Source organism: Oncorhynchus mykiss, chromosome 13, assembly GCF_057628025.1.
Source record: "Oncorhynchus mykiss isolate SJ-2025 chromosome 13, ASM5762802v1, whole genome shotgun sequence".
NCBI classification, from domain to species: domain Eukaryota; kingdom Metazoa; phylum Chordata; class Actinopteri; order Salmoniformes; family Salmonidae; genus Oncorhynchus; species Oncorhynchus mykiss.
Genome location: NC_143034.1, coordinates 4245765 through 4270470, shown reverse-complemented (window position 1 = coordinate 4270470; position 24706 = coordinate 4245765). Strand labels below are relative to the sequence as shown.

General features: G+C 43.7%; 1 protein-coding gene across 1 annotated transcript in view; it reads right to left on the bottom strand.

Moving 5' to 3' along the window:
- The window catches only part of LOC110518927 (cytochrome P450 3A27), a 29866-nt gene extending 15431 nt beyond the window's left edge, over nt 1-14435 (bottom strand). Inside the window, exons 1-5 of the mRNA XM_090194751.1 lie at nt 14141-14435; nt 13846-13939; nt 13392-13444; nt 11633-11732; nt 11046-11159 (exon numbers count right to left, since the gene is read on the bottom strand). Coding sequence (XP_090050877.1) covers nt 11046-11159; nt 11633-11732; nt 13392-13444; nt 13846-13939; nt 14141-14214 — 435 coding nt within the window. The 5' untranslated portion in view covers nt 14215-14435. The remainder of the gene's footprint in view (nt 1-11045; nt 11160-11632; nt 11733-13391; nt 13445-13845; nt 13940-14140) is intronic.
- Nucleotides 14436-24706: the final 10271 nt, after the last annotated feature.

The following is a 24706-nucleotide window of genomic DNA, read 5'->3' as shown; positions in this document are numbered from 1 at the left end:
ACACCTGAGGTTCTATTGGCCCCGTGTCACCTGGGATGAGGCCAGGTATTGTAGGACGTGTGATCAATGTCAGCGTACAGCCCCACGGCAACACCTGCGTGCTTTGATTCCTCTCCCCATTATAGAGACCCCCTTTGAACGCATAGCTATGGACCTCGTGGGATCCCTCCCAAAAATCTGCCAGAGGACACGAGTACATCCTAGTTGTCGTAGATTACGCTACCAAGTTCCCAGAGGCCATACCCTTTCGTAACTTGTCGTCAAAGGGAATCTCCAAGGAATTGTTCATGATGTTCTCTCGGATGGGCCTTCCCAAGACAATCCTAATCGATCAGGGAACCCCGTTCATGTCCCGGTTGATGAAGGACTTGTGTCGGTTATACCAGGTTCAACAGATACGCACAAGCACATTCCACCCACAGACAGACGGTTTGTGCGAACGCCTGAACAAAACGATTAAAAGCATGTTGAGAAGAGTGATGTCCAGAGATGGGACAATCTGGGACATGCTTCTCCCTCTACTTAATGTTTGCCCTGCGAGAAGTACACTGGGTTTTCCCCATTTGAATTGCTCTACTGCAGGCCCTGTCGAGTGATCCTCGATTTAGTCAAGGAGACCTGGGAGGCCCAACCATGCCCATTCCGGTCCACGATGGAACACGTTACCCCAATGAGAGACCGCCTGTCGGCAGTGTGGCCCATATTAAAGGCCCATATTAAAGGAGCATATGGAGAAGACGCAACGGACCTAAGGCCGGGCCTACGATAAGTCAGCGACACCCCGTGAGAGAAAGTGATGGTGCTCGTGCCCACGGCTGAACACCGCTTGCTAGCGTAGTGGAGGGGGCCCCTACGAGGTAGCGGAAAGGGTCTCACCGGTCAATTACCTCATCAAGCAACCTGAGAGGAGGAAGAAGGTCCAACTCTATCACATAAACCTGTTGAAGAAGAGAGGAGGAGGTGGCTTTGATGGCCCTGGAGGGCAAAGGAAAAAGAGGAGGCCTTACCACAGGTGCGCCGTGGCCGAACTCTCCTGCCGGAGCAGTCGAGATGGCTTGACACGCTGATTATGCAATAGGGCAGGGTGTTCTCAAAAACAGATGTCCTGTTTCACCATATCCACACTGAACCCGGCATATCCGGCCTTAGAGGAATCCTGAGGCCCGCCGAGTCATCGCTAAGAACGAGGTAAAGGGAGATGCTGAGGATGGGTGTGATCGAGCCATCGACGAGTGAGTGGTCCAGTCCCATAGTCCTGGTCCCCAAATCCGGTGGTAGTATGACATTCGACTTTAGGAGGGTGAACGCCATCTCTACATTCGACGCGTATCCCATGCCCCGCGTGGATGAACTCTTGGAGCGCTTAGGAAAGGCCAAGTTCATCACCACCCAGGATTTGATGAAGGGATATTGGCAAGTGTCTGTGCTCTGGAGGATCGCCCAGTATGTGAGGATGCCCTTCGGACAGCATGGTACTGTGACAACTTTCCAACACCTCATGGATGCCATTCTACAGCCCCATCAAGAGTATTCAGCGGCATACATAGACGATGTGGTCATCCACAGCGAGGACTGGGACAGTCACCTCCTGCGACTACGGGCGGTGCTCGTGAGCCTGAAAGCTACAGGGTTGACGGCCAATCACAAAAAATGCTGCCTGGGTCTGTCCGAAGCGAAATACCCGGGATACACCGTGGGGAACGGGAAAATACGCCCACAGGCAGAGAAGACCAGGGCAATTCGGGACTGGCCTCGACCCCAGACAAAGCGGGATGTTCGGGCCTTCTTATGGATAACGGGATGTTATCGCCGTTTCATCCCAGGATATGCAACCATTGCCAACCCCCTCACAAACCTCATCAAGAAAAACCTGCCAAACCGTGTAGTGTGGAAGGACAAGACGCCTTTCAGTTGCTTAAAGATAGCCTGTGCTCTGATCCCGTCCTGCAAGCTCCTGACTTCTCCCAAGAGTTCATTGTGCAGGTCGACGCCTCGGATACGGGGCTCGGGCCATCCTAGCTCAGGGTGAAGGCCTATTCTCTTCATAAGTAGGAAGCGCAGTGATCGGGAACAGTGGGCCCTCGATTATCTCCGGTACTACCTGCTTGGACGTAGGTTTGCCCTCGTTACCGACCATGCTCCCCTCACGTGGATGACCGGTAAGAGAAACAATAACAACACAATAGCCAGATGGTTTCTTGCTTTACAACCGTTTTCTTTCCATGTCATCCACAGGGCCGGATCGAGGAACGGGAATGCAGACGCGCTGTCCCGGCCCTCTGGTCCGGTCCTGAGGGGGGAGGTATGTGGAAGGACCGCCAGATGGCTGGATAGTAGCCCAGCTAGGCATGTGGGTCAAGGTGATCAGAGGCAATTAAGCACAGCTGACAGTACTATTGACCTATTCTCTTTTCCCTACAAAAGAGAGGAGGGAGGTGGAAGATATAAAATAAAAGAGTGTTTGCTCCTCCAAAGGAGGAGACGTACCTTTCAGAAGGTGAAAAGAAGAAGACAAACTACCTCTGGGGGACGGCCACCACGAGATGGGAGCTATCCACGAACAAACCATTAAGACGGTGACAAATCAGTGATTTATGTTATTGTGTAAAGATACTCGTCTTGTGTTTATTTTTCGTGTACAGAAGAAGATTTATGTTTTCCTTGGGAGATCATCATTGATTGTGTTGGAGTGTTGGAGTTGAAAGAAATCCCTCAATGGAGAACTTTGTTCAATTAAGAAAACATACTCCTGACTCGTTTATTCCACCTTTCCGCTTTAGAGTAACACCAAATTACTTGGTCCGCTCACTATATATATATATATATATCGAGAGAGAGAGATCGAGAGAGAGAGACGTAGAGATAGAGAGAGAGAGTGAGAGAGAGAGAGAGAGAGAGAGAGAGAGAGAGAGAGAGAAATACAGAGCGAGAGAGAGAGAGATTGAGAGAGAGAGAGAGAGAGAGAGAGACAGAGAGAGACATAGAGATAGAGAGAGCGAGAGAGTGGTTAACAGAGTGCTGCTTCATGATACCAAACATCTACATATTTACATATATATATATATAGCAGTTATTAATTCAGACCCATAACCATTCAGATGGTGGTAGACTATAGCAGTTATTAATTAAGACCCATAACCATTCAGATGGGGGTAGACTATAGCAGTTATTAATTCAGACCCATAACCATTCAGATGGTGGTAGACTATAGCAGTTATTAATTCAGACCCATAACCATTCAGATGGTGGTAGACTATAGCAGTTATTAATTCAGACCCATAACCATTCAGATGGCGGTAGACTATAGCAGTTACTAATTCAGACCCATAACCATTCAGATGGTGGTAGACTATAGCAGTTATTAATTCAGACCCATAACCATTCAGATGGTGGTAGACTATAGCAGCTATTAATTCAGACCCATAACCATTCAGATGGTGGTAGACTATAGCAGTTATTATTTCAGACCCATAACCATTCAGATGGCGGTAGACTATAGCAGTTATTAATTCAGACCCATAACCATTCAGACCCATAACCATTCAGATGGGGGTAGACTATAGCAGTTATTAATTCAGACCCATAACCATTCAGACCCAAAACCATTCAGATGGCGGTAGACTATAGCAGTTATTAATTCAGACCCATAACCATTCAGATGGTGGTAGACTATAGCAGTTACTAATTCAGACCCATAACCATTCAGATGGTGGTAGACTATAGCAGTTATTCATTCAGACCCATAACCATTCAGATGGTGATAGACTATAGCAGTTATTAATTCAGACCCATAACCATTCAGACCCATAACCATTCAGATGGGGGTAGACTATAGCAGTTATTAATTCAGACCCATAACCATTCAGACCCAAAACCATTCAGATGGCGGTAGACTATAGCAGTTATTAATTCAGACCCATAACCATTCAGATGGTGGTAGACTATAGCAGTTATTAATTCAGACCCATAACCATTCAGATGGTGGTAGACTATAGCAGTTATTAATTCAGACCCATAACCATTCAGATGGTGGTAGACTATAGCAGCTATTAATTCAGACCCATAACCATTCAGATGGTGGTAGACTATAGCAGTTATTATTTCAGACCCATAACCATTCAGATGGTGGTAGACTATAGCAGTTATTAATTCAGACCCATAACCATTCAGATGGTGGTAGACTATAGCAGTTATTAATTCAGACCCATAACCATTCAGATGGTGGTAGACTATAGCAGTTATTAATTCAGACCCAAAACCATTCAGATGGCGGTAGACTATAGCAGTTATTAATTCAGACCCATAACCATTCAGATGGTGATAGACTATAGCAGTTATTAATTCAGACCCATAACCATTCAGACCCATAACCATTCAGATGGGGGTAGACTATAGCAGTTATTAATTCAGACCCATAACCATTCAGACCCAAAACCATTCAGATGGCGGTAGACTATAGCAGTTATTAATTCAGACCCATAACCATTCAGATGGTGGTAGACTATAGCAGTTACTAATTCAGACCCATAACCATTCAGATGGTGGTAGACTATAGCAGTTATTCATTCAGACCCATAACCATTCAGATGGTGATAGACTATAGCAGTTATTAATTCAGACCCATAACCATTCAGACCCATAACCATTCAGATGGGGGTAGACTATAGCAGTTATTAATTCAGACCCATAACCATTCAGACCCAAAACCATTCAGATGGCGGTAGACTATAGCAGTTACTAATTCAGACCCATAACCATTCAGATGGTGGTAGACTATAGCAGTTATTAATTCAGACCCATAACCATTCAGATGGTGGTAGACTATAGCAGTTACTAATTCAGACCCATAACCATTCAGATGGTGGTAGACTATAGCAGTTATTAATTCAGACCCATAACCATTCAGATGGGGGTAGACTATAGCAGTTATTAATTCAGACCCATAACCATTCAGATGGTGGTAGACTATAGCAGTTATTAATTCAGAACCATAACCATTCAGATGGTGGTAGACTATAGCAGTTACTAATTCAGACCCATAACCATTCAGATGGTGGTAGACTATAGCAGTTATTAATTCAGACCCATAACCATTCAGATGGTGGTAGACTATAGCAGTTATTAATTCAGACCCATAACCATTCAGATGGGGGTAGACTATAGCAGTTATTAATTCAGACCCATAACCATTCAGATGGGGGTAGACTATAGCAGTTATTAATTCAGACCCATAACCATTCAGATGGGGGTAGACTATAGCAGTTATTAATTCAGACCCATAACCATTCAGATGGTGGTAGACTATAGCAGTTATTAATTCAGACCCATAACCATTCAGATGGTGGTAGACTATAGCAGTCACTAATTCAGACCAATAACCATTCAGATGGTGGTAGACTATAGCAGTTATTAATTCAGACCCATAACCATTCAGATGGTGGTAGACTATAGCAGTCACTAATTCAGACCAATAACCATTCAGATGGTGGTAGACTATAGCAGTTATTAATTCAGACCCATAACCATTCAGATGGGGGTAGACTATAGCAGTTATTAATTCAGACCCATAACCATTCAGGTGGTGGTAGACTATAGCAGTTATTAATTCAGACCCATAACCATTCAGATGGTGGTAGACTATAGCAGTTATTAATTCAGACCCATAACCATTCAGACCCATAACCATTCAGATGGTGGTAGACTATAGCAGTTATTAATTCAGACCCATAACCATTCAGATGGCGGTAGACTATAGCAGTTATTAATTCAGACCCATAACCATTCAGATGGTGGTAGACTATAGCAGTTATTAATTCAGACCCATAACCATTCAGATGGTGGTAGACTATAGCAGTTATTAATTCAGACCCATAACCATTCAGATGGTGGTAGACTATAGCAGTTATTAATTCAGACCCATAACCATTCAGATGGTGGTAGACTATAGCAGTTATTAATTCAGACCCAAATAAGAATGAAATCTTTGTGAAGAGAAGTAAAAGCCATCACCATGTAATTCTAGTCCTATATGAAGAAGATCTGGGTCCTGGGTGGTGCAGTGGTCAATAGCACTGCACAGCGACAATACAGCCTGGTGTTCGATCCCAGGCTGTGTCACAACCGACTGTGACCGGGAACCCCATAGGAAGGCACACAATTGTCCCAGCGCCGTCCGGGACCTTGTCTTATCGTGCTCCAGCGACTCCTTGTGACAGGGCCGGGCGCCTGCAAGCTCAGGTTGTCAGTCGAACGGTGTTTCACATTATTGTTGTTGACAACTGGGTCAAGCAGGAAGTAGGTGGTCATGTCTTTCACATTAGTGCTACAGACATCTGGGTCAAGCAGGAAGTAGGTGGTCATGTCTTTCACATTAGTGCTACTGACATCTGGGTCAAGCAGGAAGTAGGTGGTCATGTCTTTCACATTAGTGCTACTGACATCTGGGTCAAGCAGGAAGTAGGTGGTCATGTCTTTCACATTAGTGCTACTGACATCTGGGTCAAGCATGAAGTAGGTGGTCATGTCTTTCACATAAGTGCTGCTGACATCCAGGTTTAACAGGAAGTAGGTGGTCAAACGGGTCATGTTTCAGAGGAATAGTTATGTTAATAAGGTATCTGTTTTTTGTTTTTTAATAAATTTGCAAACATTTCTTAAAAACGTTTTTTGCTTTGTCATCATCATCAAAATTATAATTTAATACATTTTAGAATTTTATTTAATGTAACAAAATGTTGAAAGTCAATGGGTCTTTCTGACAGGATGTATTGTTTCTAGTCAAGGCTCATCCTATTCAGCTATTGCTGTATATTTATTTTTCAATGACAGCCTAGGAACTTCAACTGCCTGTTCAGGGGCAGAATGACAGATTTGTACCTTGTCAGCTCGGGGATTTGAACTTGCAACCTTCCGGTTACTAGTCCAATGCTCTCACCACTAGGATACCCTGCCGTCCCTACACTCTAACCACTAGGCTAACCTGCCGTCCCTACGCTCTAACCACTAGGCTAACCTGCCGTCCCTACACTCTAACCACTAGGCTAACCTGCCGTCCCTACACTCTAACCACTAGGCTAACCTGTCGTCCCTACACTCTAACCACTAGGCTAACCTGCCGTCCCTACACTCTAACCACTAGGCTAACCTGCCGTCCCTACGCTCTAACCACTAGGCTAACCTGCCGTCCCTACACTCTAACCACTAGGCTACCCTGCCGCCCCTACACTCTCACCACTAGGCTAACCTGCCGTCCCTACGCTCTAACCACTAGACTACCCTGCCATCCCTACACTCTAACCACTAGGCTACCCTGCCGCCTCTACACTCTAACCACTAAGCTACCCTGCCGTCCCTACACTCTAACCACTAGGCTAACCTGCCGTCCCTACGCTCTAACCACTAGGCTAACCTGCCGTCCCTACGCTCTAACCACTAGGCTAACCTGCCGTCCCTACGCTCTAACCACTAGGCTACCCTGCCGCCCCTACGCTCTAACCACTAGGCTAACCTGCCGTCCCTACGCTCTAACCACTAGGCTAACCTGCCGCCCCTACGCTCTAACCACTAGGCTACCCTGCCGCCCCTACGCTCTAACCACTAGGCTAACCTGCCGTCCCTACGCTCTAACCACTAGGCTAACCTGCCGTCCCTACGCTCTAACCACTAGGCTAACCTGCCGTCCCTACGCTCTAACCACTAGGCTAACCTGCCGTCCCTACGCTCTAACCACTAGGCTAACCTGCCGTCCCTACGCTCTAACCACTAGGCTACCCTGCCGCCCCTACACTCTAACCACTAGGCTACCCTGCTGCCCCATGTATACAATTCTATCCATGTATTCCACAGATATGCTATATAGTCTAGCCACATACTGTCCATAATGTCTATACATCACATCACATATATATATATATATGTATCAGAGCATACTACTATATACAGTTGAAGTGGGAAGTTTACATGCACCTTATCCAAATACATTTAAACTCAGTTTTTCACAATTCTTCACACTTAATCCTAGTACAAATTCCCCTGTTTTATGGTCAGTTAGAATCACCACTTCATTTTAAGAATATGAAATGTCAGAATAATAGTAGAGAGAATGATTTATTTCAGCTTTTTACTTCTTTCTTCCACATTCCCAGTGGGTCAGAAGTTTACATATGCTCAATTAGTATTTGGTAGCATTGCCTTTAAATTGTTTAACTTGGGTCAAACGTTTCGGGTAGCCTTCCACAAGCGTCCCACAATAAGTTGGGTGAATTCTGGCCCATTCCTCCTGACAGAGCTGATGTAACTGAATCAGGTTTGTAGGCCTCCTTGCTCGCACACGCTTTTTTCAGTTCTGCCCACACATTTTCTATGGGATTGAGGTCAGGGCTTTGTGATGGCCACTCCAATACCTTGACTTTGTTGTCCTTAAGCCATTTTGCCACAACTTTGGAAGTATGCTTGGGGTCATTGTTCATTTGGAAGACCCATTTGTGATCAAGCTTTAACTTCCTGACTGATGTCTTGAGATGTTGCTTCAATATATCCACATAAATTTCGTTCTTCATGAATCCATCTATTTTGTGAAGTGCACCAGTCCCTACTGCAAAAAGTACTATCTTTGTCCCCATGTGCAGTTGCAAACCGTAGTCTAGCTTTTATATGGCGGTTTTGGAGCAGTGGCTTCTTCCTTGCTGAGTGGCCTTTCAGGTTATGTCGATATAGGACTCGTTTTACTGTGGATATAGATACTTTTGTACCTGTTTCCTCCAGCATCTTCACAAGGTCCTTTGCTGTTGTTCTGGGATTGATTTGCACTTTTCGCACCAACGTACGTACATCTCTAGGAGACCGAACGCGTCGCCTTCCTGAGCGGTATGACGGCTGCGTGGTCCCATGGTGTTTATACTTGTGTACTATCGTTTGTACAGATGTGGCACCTTCAGGTGATTGGAAATTGCTCCCAAGGATGAATCAGACTTGTGGAGATCTACAATAATTTTTCAGAGGTCTTGGCTGTTTTCTTTTGATTTTCCCATGATGTCAAGCGAAGAGGCACTGAGTTTGAAGGTAGGCCTTGAAATACATCCACAGGTACACCTCCAATTGACTCAAATTATATCAATTAGCCTATCAGAAGCTTCTAAAGCTATGACATTCTTTTTCTGGAATTTTCCAAGCTGTTTAAAGGCACAGCCAACTTAGTGTATGTAAACTTCTGACCCACTGGAATTGTGATACAGTAAATTATAAGTGAAATAATCTGTCTGTAAACAATTGTTGGAAAAATGACTTGTGTCATGCACAAAGTATACAGTGCCTTGCGAAAGTATTCGGCCCCCTTGAACTTTGCGACCTTTTGCCACATTTCAGGCTTCAAACATAAAGATATAAAACTGTATTTTTTTGTGAAGAATCAACAACAAGTGGGACACAATCATGAAGTGGAACGACATTTATTGGATATTTCAAACTTTTTTAACAAATCAAAAACTGAAAATTGGCCGTGCAAAATTATTCATCCCCTTTACTTTCAGTGCAGCAAACTCTCTCCAGAAGTTCAGTGAGGATCTCTGAATGATCCAATGTTGACCTAAATGACTAATGATGATAAATACAATCCACCTGTGTGTAATCAAGTCTCCGTATAAATGCACCTGCACTGTGATAGTCTCAGAGGTCCGTTAAAAGCGCTTTCGCAAGGCACTGTATGTCCTAACCGACTTGTCAGAACTATAGTTTGTTAACAAGACATTTGTGGAGTGGTTGAAAAACTAGTTTAATTGACTCCAACCTAAGTGTATGTCCTAACCGACTTGTCAGAACTATAGTAAAAACTAGTTTGTCCTAACCGACTAAGTGTCTGTAAACTTCCGACTTCAACTGTAATTTTATACTCCAGACTTCGACATTGCTCATCCTAATATTTCTATATTTCTTAATTCCATTATTTTACTTTTAGACTTGTGTGTATTGTTGTGTCTTGTTAGAAATTACTGCACTGTAGGAGCCAGGAACAGAAACATTTCACTACACCCATAACTGCTAAATATGTGTTAGCGACTAATACAATTTGATTTGATTTAGGTTTGAGTTTATAACAAGCGATAATGAGTTAGTTTATAACAAGCTATAATGAGTTAGTTTATAACAAGCTATAATGAGTTAGTTTATAACAAGCTATAATGAGTTAGTTTATAACAAGCTATAATGAGTTAGTTTATAACAAGCTATAATGAGTTAGTTTATAACAAGCTATAATGAGTTAGTTTATGACAAGCTATAATGAGTTAGGAAAGAGTTTATAACAAGCTATAATGAGTTAGTTTATAACAAGCTATAATGAGTTAGGAAAGCGTTTATAGCAAGCTATAATGAGTTAGTTTATAACAAGCTATAATGAGTTAGGAAAGAGTTTATAACAAGCTATAATGAGTTAGTAAAGAGTTTATAACAAGCTATAATGAGTTAGTTTATAACAAGCTATAAAGAGTTAGTAAAGAGTTTATAACAAGCTATAATGAGTTAGTTTATAACAAGCTATAATGAGTTAGTTTATAACAAGCTATAATGAGTTAGTTTATAACAAGCTATAATGAGTTAGTTTATAACAAGCTATAATGAGTTAGGAAAGAGTTTATAACAAGCTATAATGAGTTAGTTTATAACAAGCTATAATGAGTTAGTTTATAACAAGCTATAATGAGTTAGGAAAGAGTTTATAGCAAGCTATAATGAGTTAGTTTATAACAAGCTATAATGAGTTAGGAAAGAGTTTATAACAAGCTATAATGAGTTAGTTTATAACAAGCTATAAGGAGTTAGAAAACAGTTTATAACAATCTATAATGAGTTAGGAAAGAGTTTATAACAAGCTATAATGAGTTAGTTTATGACAAGCTATAATGAGTTAGGAAAGAGTTTATAACAAGCTATAATGAGTTAGGAAAGAGTTTATAACAAGCTAGAATGAGTTAGGAAAGAGTTTATAACAAGCTATAGAGTTTATAACAAATTGATTAAGCAGAAAGGGAGAGATGGAGGGATGGTTCTACCTCTTTCAGTCGTCCAGAGGTAAAGGAAGGTGAGAGGACACTGCGGATCCGTCTCCATGCATCGTCCTCAACAACGGACAACGCATCAAACATCTCACCATTCAGATGGAAGTCCTAAAACATGGAGGACAGTTGTATTAATTATCAAACAGCTCACCATTCAGACAGACGTCCTAAAACATGGAGGACAGTTGTATTAATTATCAAACAGCTCACCATTCAGATGGAAGTCCTAAAACATGGAGGACAGGTGTATTAATTATCAAACAGCTCACCATTCAGATGGAAGTCCTAAAACATGGAGGACAGTTGTATTAATTATATGATTTAATAATGAACATAGTATTTACATAATATTCACACTACTTTAAAATGAATGAATAATGAACGACACAAATAATGTATTAATAATATCAGTCATAATGTCAGGATTATAATTATTCAGATTATTATTAGGGGGATGTGTGTGTGTGTGTGTGTGTGTGTGTGTGTGTGTGTGTGTGTGTGTGTGTGTGTGTGTGTGTGTGTGTGTGTGTGTGTGTGTGTGTGTGTGTGTGTGTGTGTTTGTGTTTGTGTGTTTGTCTCACCCTGCGGTTGGTGAAGATGTTGTAACACTCTTTAATCAGGACGGTCTTGATTATGCTTTTGTCCATGATACACAGAACAGGCTGCCTCCCATCATAGATCCTTCACAGAGGAGAAACACACCTGGCTTTAACCACTATATATACACACCTACATGGTACAGACTGCCTCCCATCATAGATCCTTCACAGAGGAGAAACACACACCTGGCTTTGACCACTATATATACACCTACATGGTACACAGAACAGACTGCCTCCCATCATAGATCCTTCACAGAGGAGAAACACACACCTGGCTTTATGGTACACAGAACAGACTGCCTCCCATCATAGATCCTTCACAGAGGAGAAACACACACCTGGCTTTATGGTACACAGAACAGACTGCCTCCCATCATAGATCCTTCACAGAGGAGAAACACACCTGGCTTTAACCACTATATACCCAACTACATGGTACAGACTGCCTCCCATCATAGATCCTTCACAGAGGAGAAACACACAGGGTTGTATTGGCTGTATTGTCTGTTCATATGTGTAGGAGGAAACTCAGCGTAGCAGAACGGGTTAACTATCATGATGTGAATATGTCTGATGCATGTATTGACCCTGATGGGATGAATAAACTTTATTTGAGCTTTACTAATCGTCTGTGAATTTTACTAGGTTCATTTAGAGCCTAACAGTAGAAAGAGATGGGTTAGAAGAAGCCCACATAACCAACCCATAAAGTACAATGTATTGCCTCTTAAAGGGAAAGTAACCTAAAAGTAACTGAATGTAATCAGATTACGTTACTGAGTTTGGGGTAATGTTGGACAGGTAAACTAGTAACTGAATGTAATCAGATTACGTTACTGAGTTTGGGGTAATGTTGGACAGGTAAACTAGTAACTGAATGTAATCAGATTACGGTACTGAGTTTGGGGTAATGTTGGACAGGTAAACTAGTAACTGAATGTAATCAGATTACGGTACTGAGTTTGGGGTAATGTTGGACAGGTAAACTAGTAACTGAATGTAATCAGATTACGGTACTGAGTTTGGGGTAATGTTGGACAGGTAAACTAGTAACTGAATGTAATCAGATTACGTTACTGAGTTTGGGGTGATGTTGGACAGGTAAACTAGTAACTGAATGTAATCAGATTACGGTACTGAGTTTGGGGTAATGTTGGACAGGTAAACTAGTAACTGAATGTAATCAGATTACGGTACTGAGTTTGGGGTAATGTTGGACAGGTAAACTAGTAACTGAATGTAATCAGATTACGGTACTGAGTTTGGGGTAATGTTGGACAGGTAAACTAGTAACTGAATGTAATCAGATTACGGTACTGAGTTTGGGGTAATGTTGGACAGGTAAACTAGTAACTGAATGTAATCAGATTACGGTACTGAGTTTGGGGTAATGTTGGACAGGTAAACTAGTAACTGAATGTAATCAGATTACGGTACTGAGTTTGGGGTAATGTTGGACAGGTAAACTAGTAACTGAATGTAATCAGATTACGTTACTGAGTTTGGGGTGATGTTGGACAGGTAAAACTAGTTACGGATTACATTTCGAAAGTAACCATAGAAACCCACACATTTAACCACCTCTTATAAAACTACATAGAAAACATTATTCTGGTCGTGGTTGATATTATTACTATTTTTCATGGTCACATGGCAGCTTGAGCAGGTGATGAATTGAACTGAAAGAGCATAGTACAGTTGTAAGTCATCCTAGTACGGTACAGCCAACTGAACTCACCCCCAGATTCTCCCGTACTTCTGAAAGCACTCTGTGTCAAAGTTAGTGAAGCCCTGTAGAGAGCGAGAGAGAGAGAGAGAGAGAGAGAGAGAGGTAGAGAGAGAGTGAGAGAGAGAGAGAGAAAGAGAGAGGTAGAGAGAGAGAGAGAGAGAGAGAGAGAGAGAAGAAACAGCTGATTCATGCCATAGGAGGTCACGTAGGTGTGTCTGACACCTGAACAGATAACACACCTGAAACAGGTGAGAGTTGAGGAGGGTTTGTTATTTTCTATGGTCCCCCAGGGTCAAGGAACACAACTTCTAGACTGATCAAGTCTCATATAACCTTGTATTTATCTATTGTTAAAACAACCGGCTAGTCCTCTTTTTCCTTCTCAATGCATTGTTTTACATGGGGGGAAATAACACTGTTGTTTAAAATATGAGAGAGATATTTATTCTGAATGGGTACTAACCTTTTTATACTCCAACATTGTGCCAAAGTAAGGTAGGGGTTTGGGACCAGGGATACCCATCTTAGTGAATACACCATAGGGCCAGTACCCGTACCTGTACACACACACACGCGCGTACTCACACACGCACACACACGTTAACTATCAGTATGTTCTAGAGAACTATACAATATATATATATATACATCTCATCTTGCATTGTTGGAAAATGACCCCTAACTAAGCATTTCACTGTTAGTCTACACCTTTTAACTACGATAAATGTGATAACATTTGATTTGATGTAAGTCCTTACACTACAATGAGGGTGATGAGGAGGGCCAGGAGGGTCCAGGTCTCAGCGGAGAAGTATGGCAGAAAACTCATCATCTTTCCTCCGGTTCGGCTCCCTGCTGCTTCTGAAAAGCGTTTTCCGTTTTCTCTCAGACTCGTTCAAGTTCACTTCTCCGATGGTCTGACAGGTTGTGAGTTGTTTTTTCTGTTCAGGTTCTAGTTTGATTCTTCTGTGACGCGGCAGATCTCGACTAACGACCGTTGCTCTTCTCCGTTCTCTGTTTGAGACCGTGCAGGTTGGAAGTTACTCTTTTACCGTTGAAGTCCAACTGTGGCGGTATTAAAATTGCATTGGGGCAGACTTCTATTGCACTGTACAGCGTTACCTCTGGATCTTGGGTCCACGAAATGTGAAGAGATTACACAAATATTAGCGTTTTAGCTCTTATTGCAGGACTTTACCTGTGGGAAATCACCTCACAATTCCATAAGTAAAAAAATAAAATAAATAATAATAATAATAATAAAATAAAATAATAACGTTTAACCTTTATTTAACTAGGCATGTCAGTTAAGAACAAATTCTTATTTACAATGACAGCCTACCCCAGCCAAACCCAGACGATGCTGGGCCAATTGTGCACCGCCCTGTGGGACTCCCAATCACGACCAGATGTGATACAGCCTGCATTTGAACCAGGGACTGTAGTGACGCCTCTTGCATAGCGATGCAGTGCCTTAGACCGCTGCACCACTCTGGAGCCCTGTACATTGCAATATGAATGTTCTATAGGCTGAGTTGTGAGGTGATTTCCCTCCGTTAAAGTCCTGCAATAAGAGCCGCGATTGAATATTTGTGTAAACTCTTTATAATTGTAATCTGTGGGTGTCAATGAGTAGGCTGGTACCCCGTGTCATGATCCCAAGATCCATAAGGCTGGTACGATATGTCATGAACCCAGGATCCATAAGGCTGGTACGATATGTCATGAACCCAGGATCCATAAGGCTGGTACGATATGTCATGAACCCAGGATCCATAAGGCTGGTACGATATGTCATGAACCCAGGATCCATAAGGCTGTTACGATATGTCATGAACCCAGGATCCATAAGGCTGGTACGATATGTCATGAACCCAAGACCCATAAGGCTGTACATTGAAGGTGTGTTTTAGTCCTGAAGACTATACATCCACAGTGCAATATAAACACATTTTTTGGGGGGCATCAAATTAAACAAGTTATTGTCTTTTTAAAAATGTATATAATAGTATTCCAACCTTGTTTCGAATTATCTCGTCCAAATGTAGTGCAATACCAACAGATTTTATTTGGTGTCAAATGAACTAATTATTGTCTTTTGTTGAAGGTATTATATATGTTTAGCAACATAAAGGCCCTCCAGGATTGTTGCATGATTCCACAATTTATTTCCATTTGCATCTGATTCAATGGGTAACTTTTATTTTGAAAACCGAACCGCCGATTTTACTATTGATGCTCAGGCAAATGTTGAACACTACACACACACGCAATAAAGAGATCAGAGGGAGACTGTGTGAGAGGTGAATGCGAAGCAGGGATATTTATTCTCCCTTTTGTACTTTAACTATTTGCACATCATTACAACAGTGTGTGTAGACATAATACGACATTTTAAATGTTTGTTGATGATCTATTTCACTTCTTTTTTGTAAACATATGTTTCCCATGGCCAATAAAGCCCCTTAAATTGAATTTAAATTGGTGAATGATCGACAAGAGAGAGCAGGGGTGTATTCATTATGGAAACCGTGTTTAAGAACTAAATGGAAGCAAACGGAGCAAAATTTGAGTTAATATTGGATGAATACAGGTAGGTCCCTCCACATTTCGTTCAGTCCGTTTATTAAACGTTTTGCAACTAGGCCCCTGGCAGAGAGATGAGATAACTTTGAATACAAGAGAGTTGTGAGGACATGTTTTTATTGCCTGAAAATGGAAGCCATATGGAAGTGTTCATATGGATATATGAACACAATAACAAGCAAACTCACTTCCTCGTTACATTACGAGACTCACCGCAGCGAATGCACTCTTTTTTTTCTCAATCTCGCGCGCACACACACACACACGTTAACCCCGCCTGACCCGACACAGCCACTCAGCTGTAATCGTCAGTCCTGGTGCCATGCCAACAGTAACAACACAGCATTTTCCACTCACAAGAGTCAATCACAGATCAAACAATGAGCCAGATGTTTCACCGGATGGTGTTTGTTCAGTAGTTGTGTGTTCTGTAGTTGTGAGGTCAGTAGTTGAGGTCAGTAGTTGTGTGTTCAGTAGTTGTGAGGTCAGTAGTTGAGGTCAGTAGTTGTGTGATTGTGGTCAGTGGTTGTGTGATCAGTAGTTGTGAGGTCAGGAGTTGAGGTCAATAGTTGTGGTCGGTAGTTGTGTGGCTGTGGTCAGTGGTTGTGTGATCAGTAGTTGTGTGGTCAGTAGTTGCGGTCGGTAATTGTGGTCGGTGGTTGTGCGGTCAGTAGTTGTGCGGTCAGTAGTTGTGTGGTCAGTAGTTGTGTGGTTTTGGTCGGTGGTTGTGTGGTCAGTAGTTCTGGTCAGTAGTTCTGGTCAGTAGTTTTGGTCAGTAGTTGTGCGGTTGTGGCCAGTGGTTGTGTGGTTGTGTGGTCAGTAGTTCTGGTCAGTAGATCTGGTCAGTAGTTGTGTGATTGTGGTCAGTAGTTGCATAGTCAGTTGTGGTCAGTAGCTGCAGTCAGTGGTTGTGTGGTTAGTAGTTGCTGTCAGTCGTTGTCGTCCATTGTTGTGCTCGGTAGTTGTGGTAGGCAGTTGTTTGGTCAGTAGTTGTGTGATCAGTAGGTGTTGGGTCGGTAGCTGTGGGGTCAGTTGTTGTGGTCAGTAGTTGAGTGTTTGGTAGTTGTGGGAAAGTGGTCAGTAGTTGTGTGGTCACTAGGTGTTTTCAGTAGTTGTGGTCAGTTGGTGTGGGCAGTTGGTGTGGTCAGTTGTTGTGTGGTTAGCAGTTGATGTCAGTAGTTGTGTGGTCAGTAGCTGTGGTCGGAAGTTGTGTAGTCGATGTGTGTGGTGTGTAGTTGCAGTCAGTGGTTGTGGGGTCGGTGGTTGTGTGACCGGTAGTTGTGCTCAGTAGTTGTGGTCGGTGGTTGAGTAGTTGGTAGTTGTGTGGTCAATAGTTGTGTGGTCAGTAGTTGTGTGGTCAGTAGATGTGTGGTTGTGGTCAATAGTTGTGTGGTCACTAGTTGTTTGGTCAGTTGTTGCGATGTAAGTCGTTTTGGTCAGTTGTTGTGTAGTCAGTAGGTGTGGGCAGTTGCTGTTGTCATTTGTTGTGAGGTCAGTGGTTGTGGTCAGTAGTTGTGTGGTCAATAGTTGTGTGGTCAGTAGTTGTGTGGTCAGTAGATGTGTGGTTGTGGTCAATAGTTGTGTGGTCACTAGTTGTTTGGTCAGTTGTTGCGATGTAAGTCGTTTTGGTCAGTTGTTGTGTAGTCAGTAGATGTGGGCAGTTGCTGTTGTCATTTGTTGTGTGGACAGTGGTTGTGGTCAGTAGTTGGGATCAGATGTTGGTGTGTAGGTGTGGTCATTCGGTGCGGTCGACGGGTGTGGTCAGCAGGTGTGGTCAGTAGTTGTGTGGTCAGTATTTGTGGTCGGTAGTTGCGGTCCATAGTTGTGTGGTCCGTCGTTGTCGTCGGTAGTTGTGTGATTGGTTGTTGTGTTGTTAGTAATTTCAGTCGGTAGTTGTGTGGTTGTGGTCTGTAGTTGTGTGGTCAGTAGTTGTGTGGTCATTAGACGTGGTCAGTAGTTGCGGTCAGTAGTTGTGTGGTCAGTTGTTGTGGTCGGTAGTTGTGTTATTGGTTGTTGTGTTGTTAGTAGTTTCAGTCAGTTGTTGTGTTGCCAAATCCCTCTATGCCCTCCGAGGAACCATCAAACAGGCAAAGCATCAATACAGGACTGACATCAAATCGTATTACACCGGATCTGACACTCGTCAGATGTGGCAGGGCTTGCAAACCATTACAGACTACAAGGGGATGCGCTGCCCAGTGACACAAGCATCCCAGACGAGCAAAACTACTTCTATGCTCGTGTCAAGGCAAATAACACTGAAGCATGCATGAGAGCACCAGCTGTTCCACAAGAATGTGGGATCACACTCTGATGTGAGTCAGCTGATGTGAGTAAGACCTTCACAAGGTCTTACTGGGCCAGACAGATTACTACTTCCGGTGCCGACAGAGATGGCCGCCTCGCTTCGCGTTCCTAGGAAACTATGCAGTTGTTGTTTTTTTACATGTTATTTCTTACATTGGTACACCAGGAAATCTTAGGTTTCATTACATACAGTCGGGAGGAACTACTGAATATAAGAGCAACGTCAACTCACCATCATTACGACCAGGAATATGACTTTCGCGAAGAGGATCCTGTGTTCTACCTTCCACCCAGGACAACGGATCGGATCCCAGTCAGCGACCCAAAACAACGACGTCGTAAAAGAATCAAACGAAGCGGTCTTCTGGTCAGGTTCCGGAGATGGGCACATCGCGCACCACTCCCTAGCATACTACTGGCCAATGTCCAGTCTCTTGACAACAAGGTTGATGAAATCCGAGCAAGGGTAGCATTCTAGAGAGACATCAGACTCTGTAACGCTAACGGAGTCGATACAGCCAGCTGGTTTCTTCACGCATCGCTCTGACAGAAACAACCATATTTCTGGTATATTCCTTATGATTAACGAGACGTGGTGTGATCATAACAACATACAGGAACTCAAGTCCTTCTGTTCACCTGATTTAGAATTCCTCAAAATCAAATGTCGACCGCATTATCTACCAAGGGAATTCTCTTCGATTATAATCACAGGCGTATATATTCCCCCCTAAGCAGACACATCGATGGCCCTGAACTAAATTTATTTGACTCTATGCAAACTGGAAACCACATATCCTGAGGCTGCATTCATTGTAGCTGGGGATTTTAACAAGGCTAATCTGAAAACAAGACTCCCTAAATTATATCAGATTATCGATTGCGCAACCAGGGCTGGTAAAACCCTGGATCATTGTTATTCTAACTTCCGCGACGTTTATAAGGCCCTCCCCCGCCCTCCTTTCGGAAAAGCTGACCACGACTCCATTTTGTTGCTCCCTGCCTACAGACAGAAACTAAAACAAGACCTCCCGCGCTGTGGTCTGTTCAACGCTGGTCCGACCAATTTTATTCCACGCTTCAAGACTCTTTCGTATCGTCTGAGATTCCCAAAGATTGGAAAGCTGCCGCTGTCATCCCCCTCTTCAAAGGGGGAGCCACTCTAGACCCAAACTGCTACAGACCTATATCTGTCCTATCTATCCTTTCTAAGGTCTTCGAAAGCCAAGTTAACAAAGAGATTACTGACCATTTCGAATCACATCGTACCTTCTCCGCTATGCAATCTGGTTTCAGAGCTGGTCATGGGTGCACCTCAGCCACGCTCAAGGTCCTAAACGACATCATAACCGCCATCGATAAGAGACATTACTGTGCAGCCGTATTCATCGACCTGGCCAAGGCTTTCGACTCTGTCAATCACCATATTCTTATTGGCAGACTCAACAGCCTTGGTATCTCAAATGATTGCATCGCCTGGTTCACCAATTACTTCTCTGATAGAGTTCAGTGTGTCAAATCGGAGGGCCTGTTGTCTGGACCTCTGGCAGTCTCTATGGGGATGCCACAGGGTTCAATTCTCGGGCCGACTCTCTTCTCTGTATACATCAATGATGTCGCTCTTGCTGCTGGTGATTCTCTGATCCACCTCTATGCAGACAACACCATTCTGTATACTTCTGGCCCTACTTTGGACATTGTGTTAAAACAAAAGGCTAAGCTGTGTTCCAATATATTTCACTTGTGATTTTCATGAATAGGAAGATTTTCTAGGAAGATTTATGTCCGTTGCGTTATGCTAATTAGTGTCAGGCGATGATTACGCTCCCGGACCCGGGATGGGGAGTCACAAGAAGTAGTAAAGCATCTCCATCGGAATCGGCTTCCTATTTCGCAACAAAGCTTCCTTCACTCATGCTGCCAAACATACTCTCGTAAAACTGACCATCCTACCGATCCTTGACTTCGGTGATGTCATCTATAAAATAGCCTCCAACACTCTACTCAGCAAACTGGATGTAGTCTATCACAGTGCCATCCGTTTTGCCACCAAAGCCCCATACACTACTCACCACTGCGACCTGTACGCTCTCGTTGGCTGGCCCTCGCTTCATACTCGACGCCAAACCCACTGGCTACAGGTTATCTACAAGTCTCTGCTAGGTAAAGCTCTGCCCTATCTCAGCTCGCTGGTCACCATAGCAGCACACCCACTCGTAGCACGCGCTCCAGCAGGTATATCTCACTGGTCACCCCCAAAGCCAATTCCTCCTTTGGTCGCCTTTCCTTCCAGTTCTCTGCTGCCACTGACTGGAACAAACTGCAAAAATCACTGAAGCTGGAGATTCCCATCTCCCTCACTAGCTTTAAGCACCAGCTGTCAGAGCAGCTCACAGATCACTGCACCTGTACATAGCCCATCTGTTAACAGCCCATCTATATACCTCATCCCCATACTGTATTTATTTATCTTGCTCCTTTGCACCCCCGTATCTCTACTTGCACATTAATCTTCTGCACATTCTACCATTCCAGTGTTTAATTGCCATATTGTAATTACTTCGCCACCATGGCCTATTTATTGCCTTAACTCCCTTATTTGACCTAATTTGCACTAACTTTTTCTTTTTTCTACTGTATTATTGACTGTATGTTTTGTTCATTCCATGTGTAACTCTGTGTTGTTGTATGTGTCGAACTGCTATGCTTTATCTTGGGCAGGTCGCAGTTGCAAATGAGAACTTGTTCTCAACTAGCTTACCTGGTTATTAAATAAAGGTGAAATAAAAAAATGAAATAAAAAATGTGAGAATGCTGTTCATCGAGGACAGCTCAGCATTTAACACCATAGTACCCTCCAAACTCGTCATCAAGCTCGAGACCCTGGGTCTCGACCTCGCCCTGTGCAACTGGGTACTGGACTTCCTGATGGGCCGCCCCCAGGTGGTGAGGGTAGGTAACAACATCTCCACCCCGCTGATCCTCAACACTGGGGCCCCACAAGGGTGCGTTCTGAGCCCTCTCCTGTACTCACTGTTCACCCATGACTGCGTGGCCATGCACTCCTCCAACTCAATCATCAACTCAATCATCAAGTTTTTCGGACGACACTACAGTGGTAGGCTTAATTACCAACAATGATGAGACGGCCTACAGGGAGGAGGTGAGGGCTCTCGGAGTGTGGTGTCAGGAAAATAACCTCACACTCAACGTCAACAAAACAAAGGAGATGATTGTGGACTTCAGGAAACAGCAGAGGGAGGACCCCCCTATCCACATCGATGGGACATGCGCTGACCAACTGGCAAGTGTCTTCACTGACATTTTCAACCTCTCCCTGTCCGAGTCTGTAATACCAATATGTTTAAGCAGACCAACGTAGTCCCTGTGCCCAAGAACAGTAAGGTAACCTTCCTAAACAAATACTGACCCATAGCACTCACGTCTGTAGCCATGAAGTGCTTAGAAAGGATGTTCATGGCTCACCTCAACACCATCATCCCAGAAACCCTAGACCCACTCCAATTCGCATACCGCCCCAACAGTTCAACAGATTATGCAAATTCCATTGCACTCCACACCGCCCTTTCCCACCTGGACAAAAGGAACTCAGGGTTCAACACCATAGTGCCCTCAAAGCTCATCAATAAGCTCAGGACCCTGGGACTAAACACCTCCCTCTGCAACTGGATCCAGGACTTCCTGATGAGCCACCCCCTGGTGGTGAGGGTAGGTAACAACACATGCACCATGCTGATCCTCAACACTGGGGCCCCTCAGGGTTGCGTGTTCAGTCCCCTCCTGTACTCCCTGTTCACTCAAGACTGCACGGACAGGCATGACTCCAACACCATCATTACATTTGCTGATGACAACAGTGTCAGGCGTGATCAACGACGAGACAGCCTATAGGGAGGTCAGAGACCTGGGCGTGTGGTGCCAGGACAATAACCTCTCCCTCAGCGTGATCAAGACAAAGGAGGTAATTGTGGACTACAGGAAAAGGAGGACGGAGCAGGCCCCCATTCTCATTGCCGGGGCTGCAGTGGAGCACGTTGAGAGCTTCAAATTCCTTGGTGTCCACATCATCAACAAACTAACATGGTCCAAGCACACCAAGACAGTTGTGAAGGGGGCACGACAAAACCTATTCCCCCTCAGGACACTGAAAAGATTTGGCATGGGTCCTCAGATCCTCAAAAGGTTTTACAGCTGCACCCTCGAGAGCATCCTGACTGGTTGCATCACTGCCTTTTATGGCAACGGCTCAGCCTCTGACCGCAAGGCACTACAGAGGGTAGTGCGAATGGCCCAGTACATCACTGGGGCCAAGCTTCCTGCCATCCAGGACCTCTATACCAGGCGGTGTCAGAGGAAGGCCTTAAAAATTGTTAAAGACTCCAGCCACCCTAGTCATAGACTGTTCTCTCTGCTACCGCACGGCAAGTGGTACCGGAGCGCCAAGTCTATGTCCAAGAGGCTTCTAAACAGCTTCTACCCCTAAGCCATAAGCCCCTACCCCTACCCAGACTATTTGCAGTGCCCCCCCCACTCCCTCACCCCTCTTTACACCACTGCTACTCTCTGTGGTCATCTATGTATAGTTACTTTAATAACTCTATCTACATGTACATACCACTTCAAATAACCGGTGCTCCTGCACATTGACTCTGTATCGGTACCCGCCTGTATATAGTCTCACTATTGTTATTTCACTGCTGCTCTTCAATTACTTTTTACTTTTGTCCCTTGTTCTTATCTGTATTTTTTTAAACTGCATTGTTGGTTAGGGGCTCGTAAGTTAGCATTTCAATATAAGGTCTACACCTGTTCTATTCGGCGCATGTGACTAATACAATTTGATTTGATTTGATTTCCGTTAGAGAACACCTACTCTGTGAGGTTAATGTGTGCATTGACTCAATTCGCCCTTGCACTCATCCTAAACAATGCCATTTTTTTTGTAAATTTGGCAAAGGCTAAAGTCGACAACAGATTCTAGTTTGGGACACAGAAAACCGACTGAGATATTATGTTTCGTCAAGGAGAATCTCGCTCCGTCTTCTCCCACTGACCGCCACTGGACTTCCTCTCATCACCATATTTGGCGACAGAAATACCAACCGGATGCTTCAGGTCAAACATCTGGCTCGTTGTTCAATCTGTGATTTACTGTTGTGTATGGAAAATGCTGTGTTGTCACTGTTGGCACGGCACCAGGACTGATTATTACAGCTGAGTGACTGTGTCGGGTCAGGCGGCGATAACGTGTGTGTGTGTGTGTGTGTGCGTGCGTGCGTGCGCATGCGAGTCTCCTAATGTAACGAGAAAGTGAGTTAGCTTGTTATTGTGTTTGTGATTTTAACCGTCCTTTCGACCAAAGTAAACATCCAGATGAACACTTTTCCACATCCAGATTTCAAATGTCGTATTATGTCTACACACACAGTGTTGTAATGATGTGCAAATAGTTAAAGTACAAAAGGGAGAATAAATATCCCTGCTTCGCATTCACCTCTCACACAGTCTCCCTCTAATCTCTTTATTGCGTGTGTGTGTCGTGAACAATATTTGCCGGAGCAACAATAGTTGAATCGGCGGTTCGGCTTTCAAAATAAAAGTTTCCCATTGAATCGGATGCAAACGGATACAAATGGAATTTGGAAGAGATCATTTGAAAACAAGGTTGGAATATTGTTATTAAAATTCAACAAAAAAATAATAATTAGTTAATTTGACACCAAATAAAATATGTTAAAATGGCACTGTGTATGTATAGTTTTTTGGACTGCAACATAACGTCAATGTACAGCCTTATGGGTCTTGGGTTCATGACATGGGGTACCAGCCTTATGGATCCTGGGTTCATGACATGGGGTACCAGCCTTATGGATCCTGGGTTCATGACATGAGGTACCAACCAGCCTTATGGATCCTGGGATCATGACATGGGGTACCAGCCTTATGGATCCTGGGTTCATGACATGGGGTACCAGCCTTATGGATCCTGGGTTCATGACATGAGGTACCAACCAGCCTTATGGATCCTGGGTTCATAACAGGCTACTCATTGACACCCACAGATTACAATTCTAAAGAGTTTACACAAATATTAGCATCACAGCTCTTATTGCAGGACTTTAACTGTGGGAAATCACTTCACAATTCAGCCTATAGTGCCTGTTGAACATTCATATTGCAATGTACAGGGCTCCCGAGTGGCACAGCGGTCTGAATTGTGAAGTGATTTCCCACAGTTAGTCCCGCAATAAGAGCGACGATGCTAATATTTGTGTAAACTCTTCAGAATTGTAATCTGTCACTACAGTCCCTGAAACGAATGCAGGCTGTATCACATCCGAATGTGATTGGGAGTCTCATAGGGTGGCGCACAATTGGCCCAGCATCATCTGGGTTTGGCTGGGGTAGGC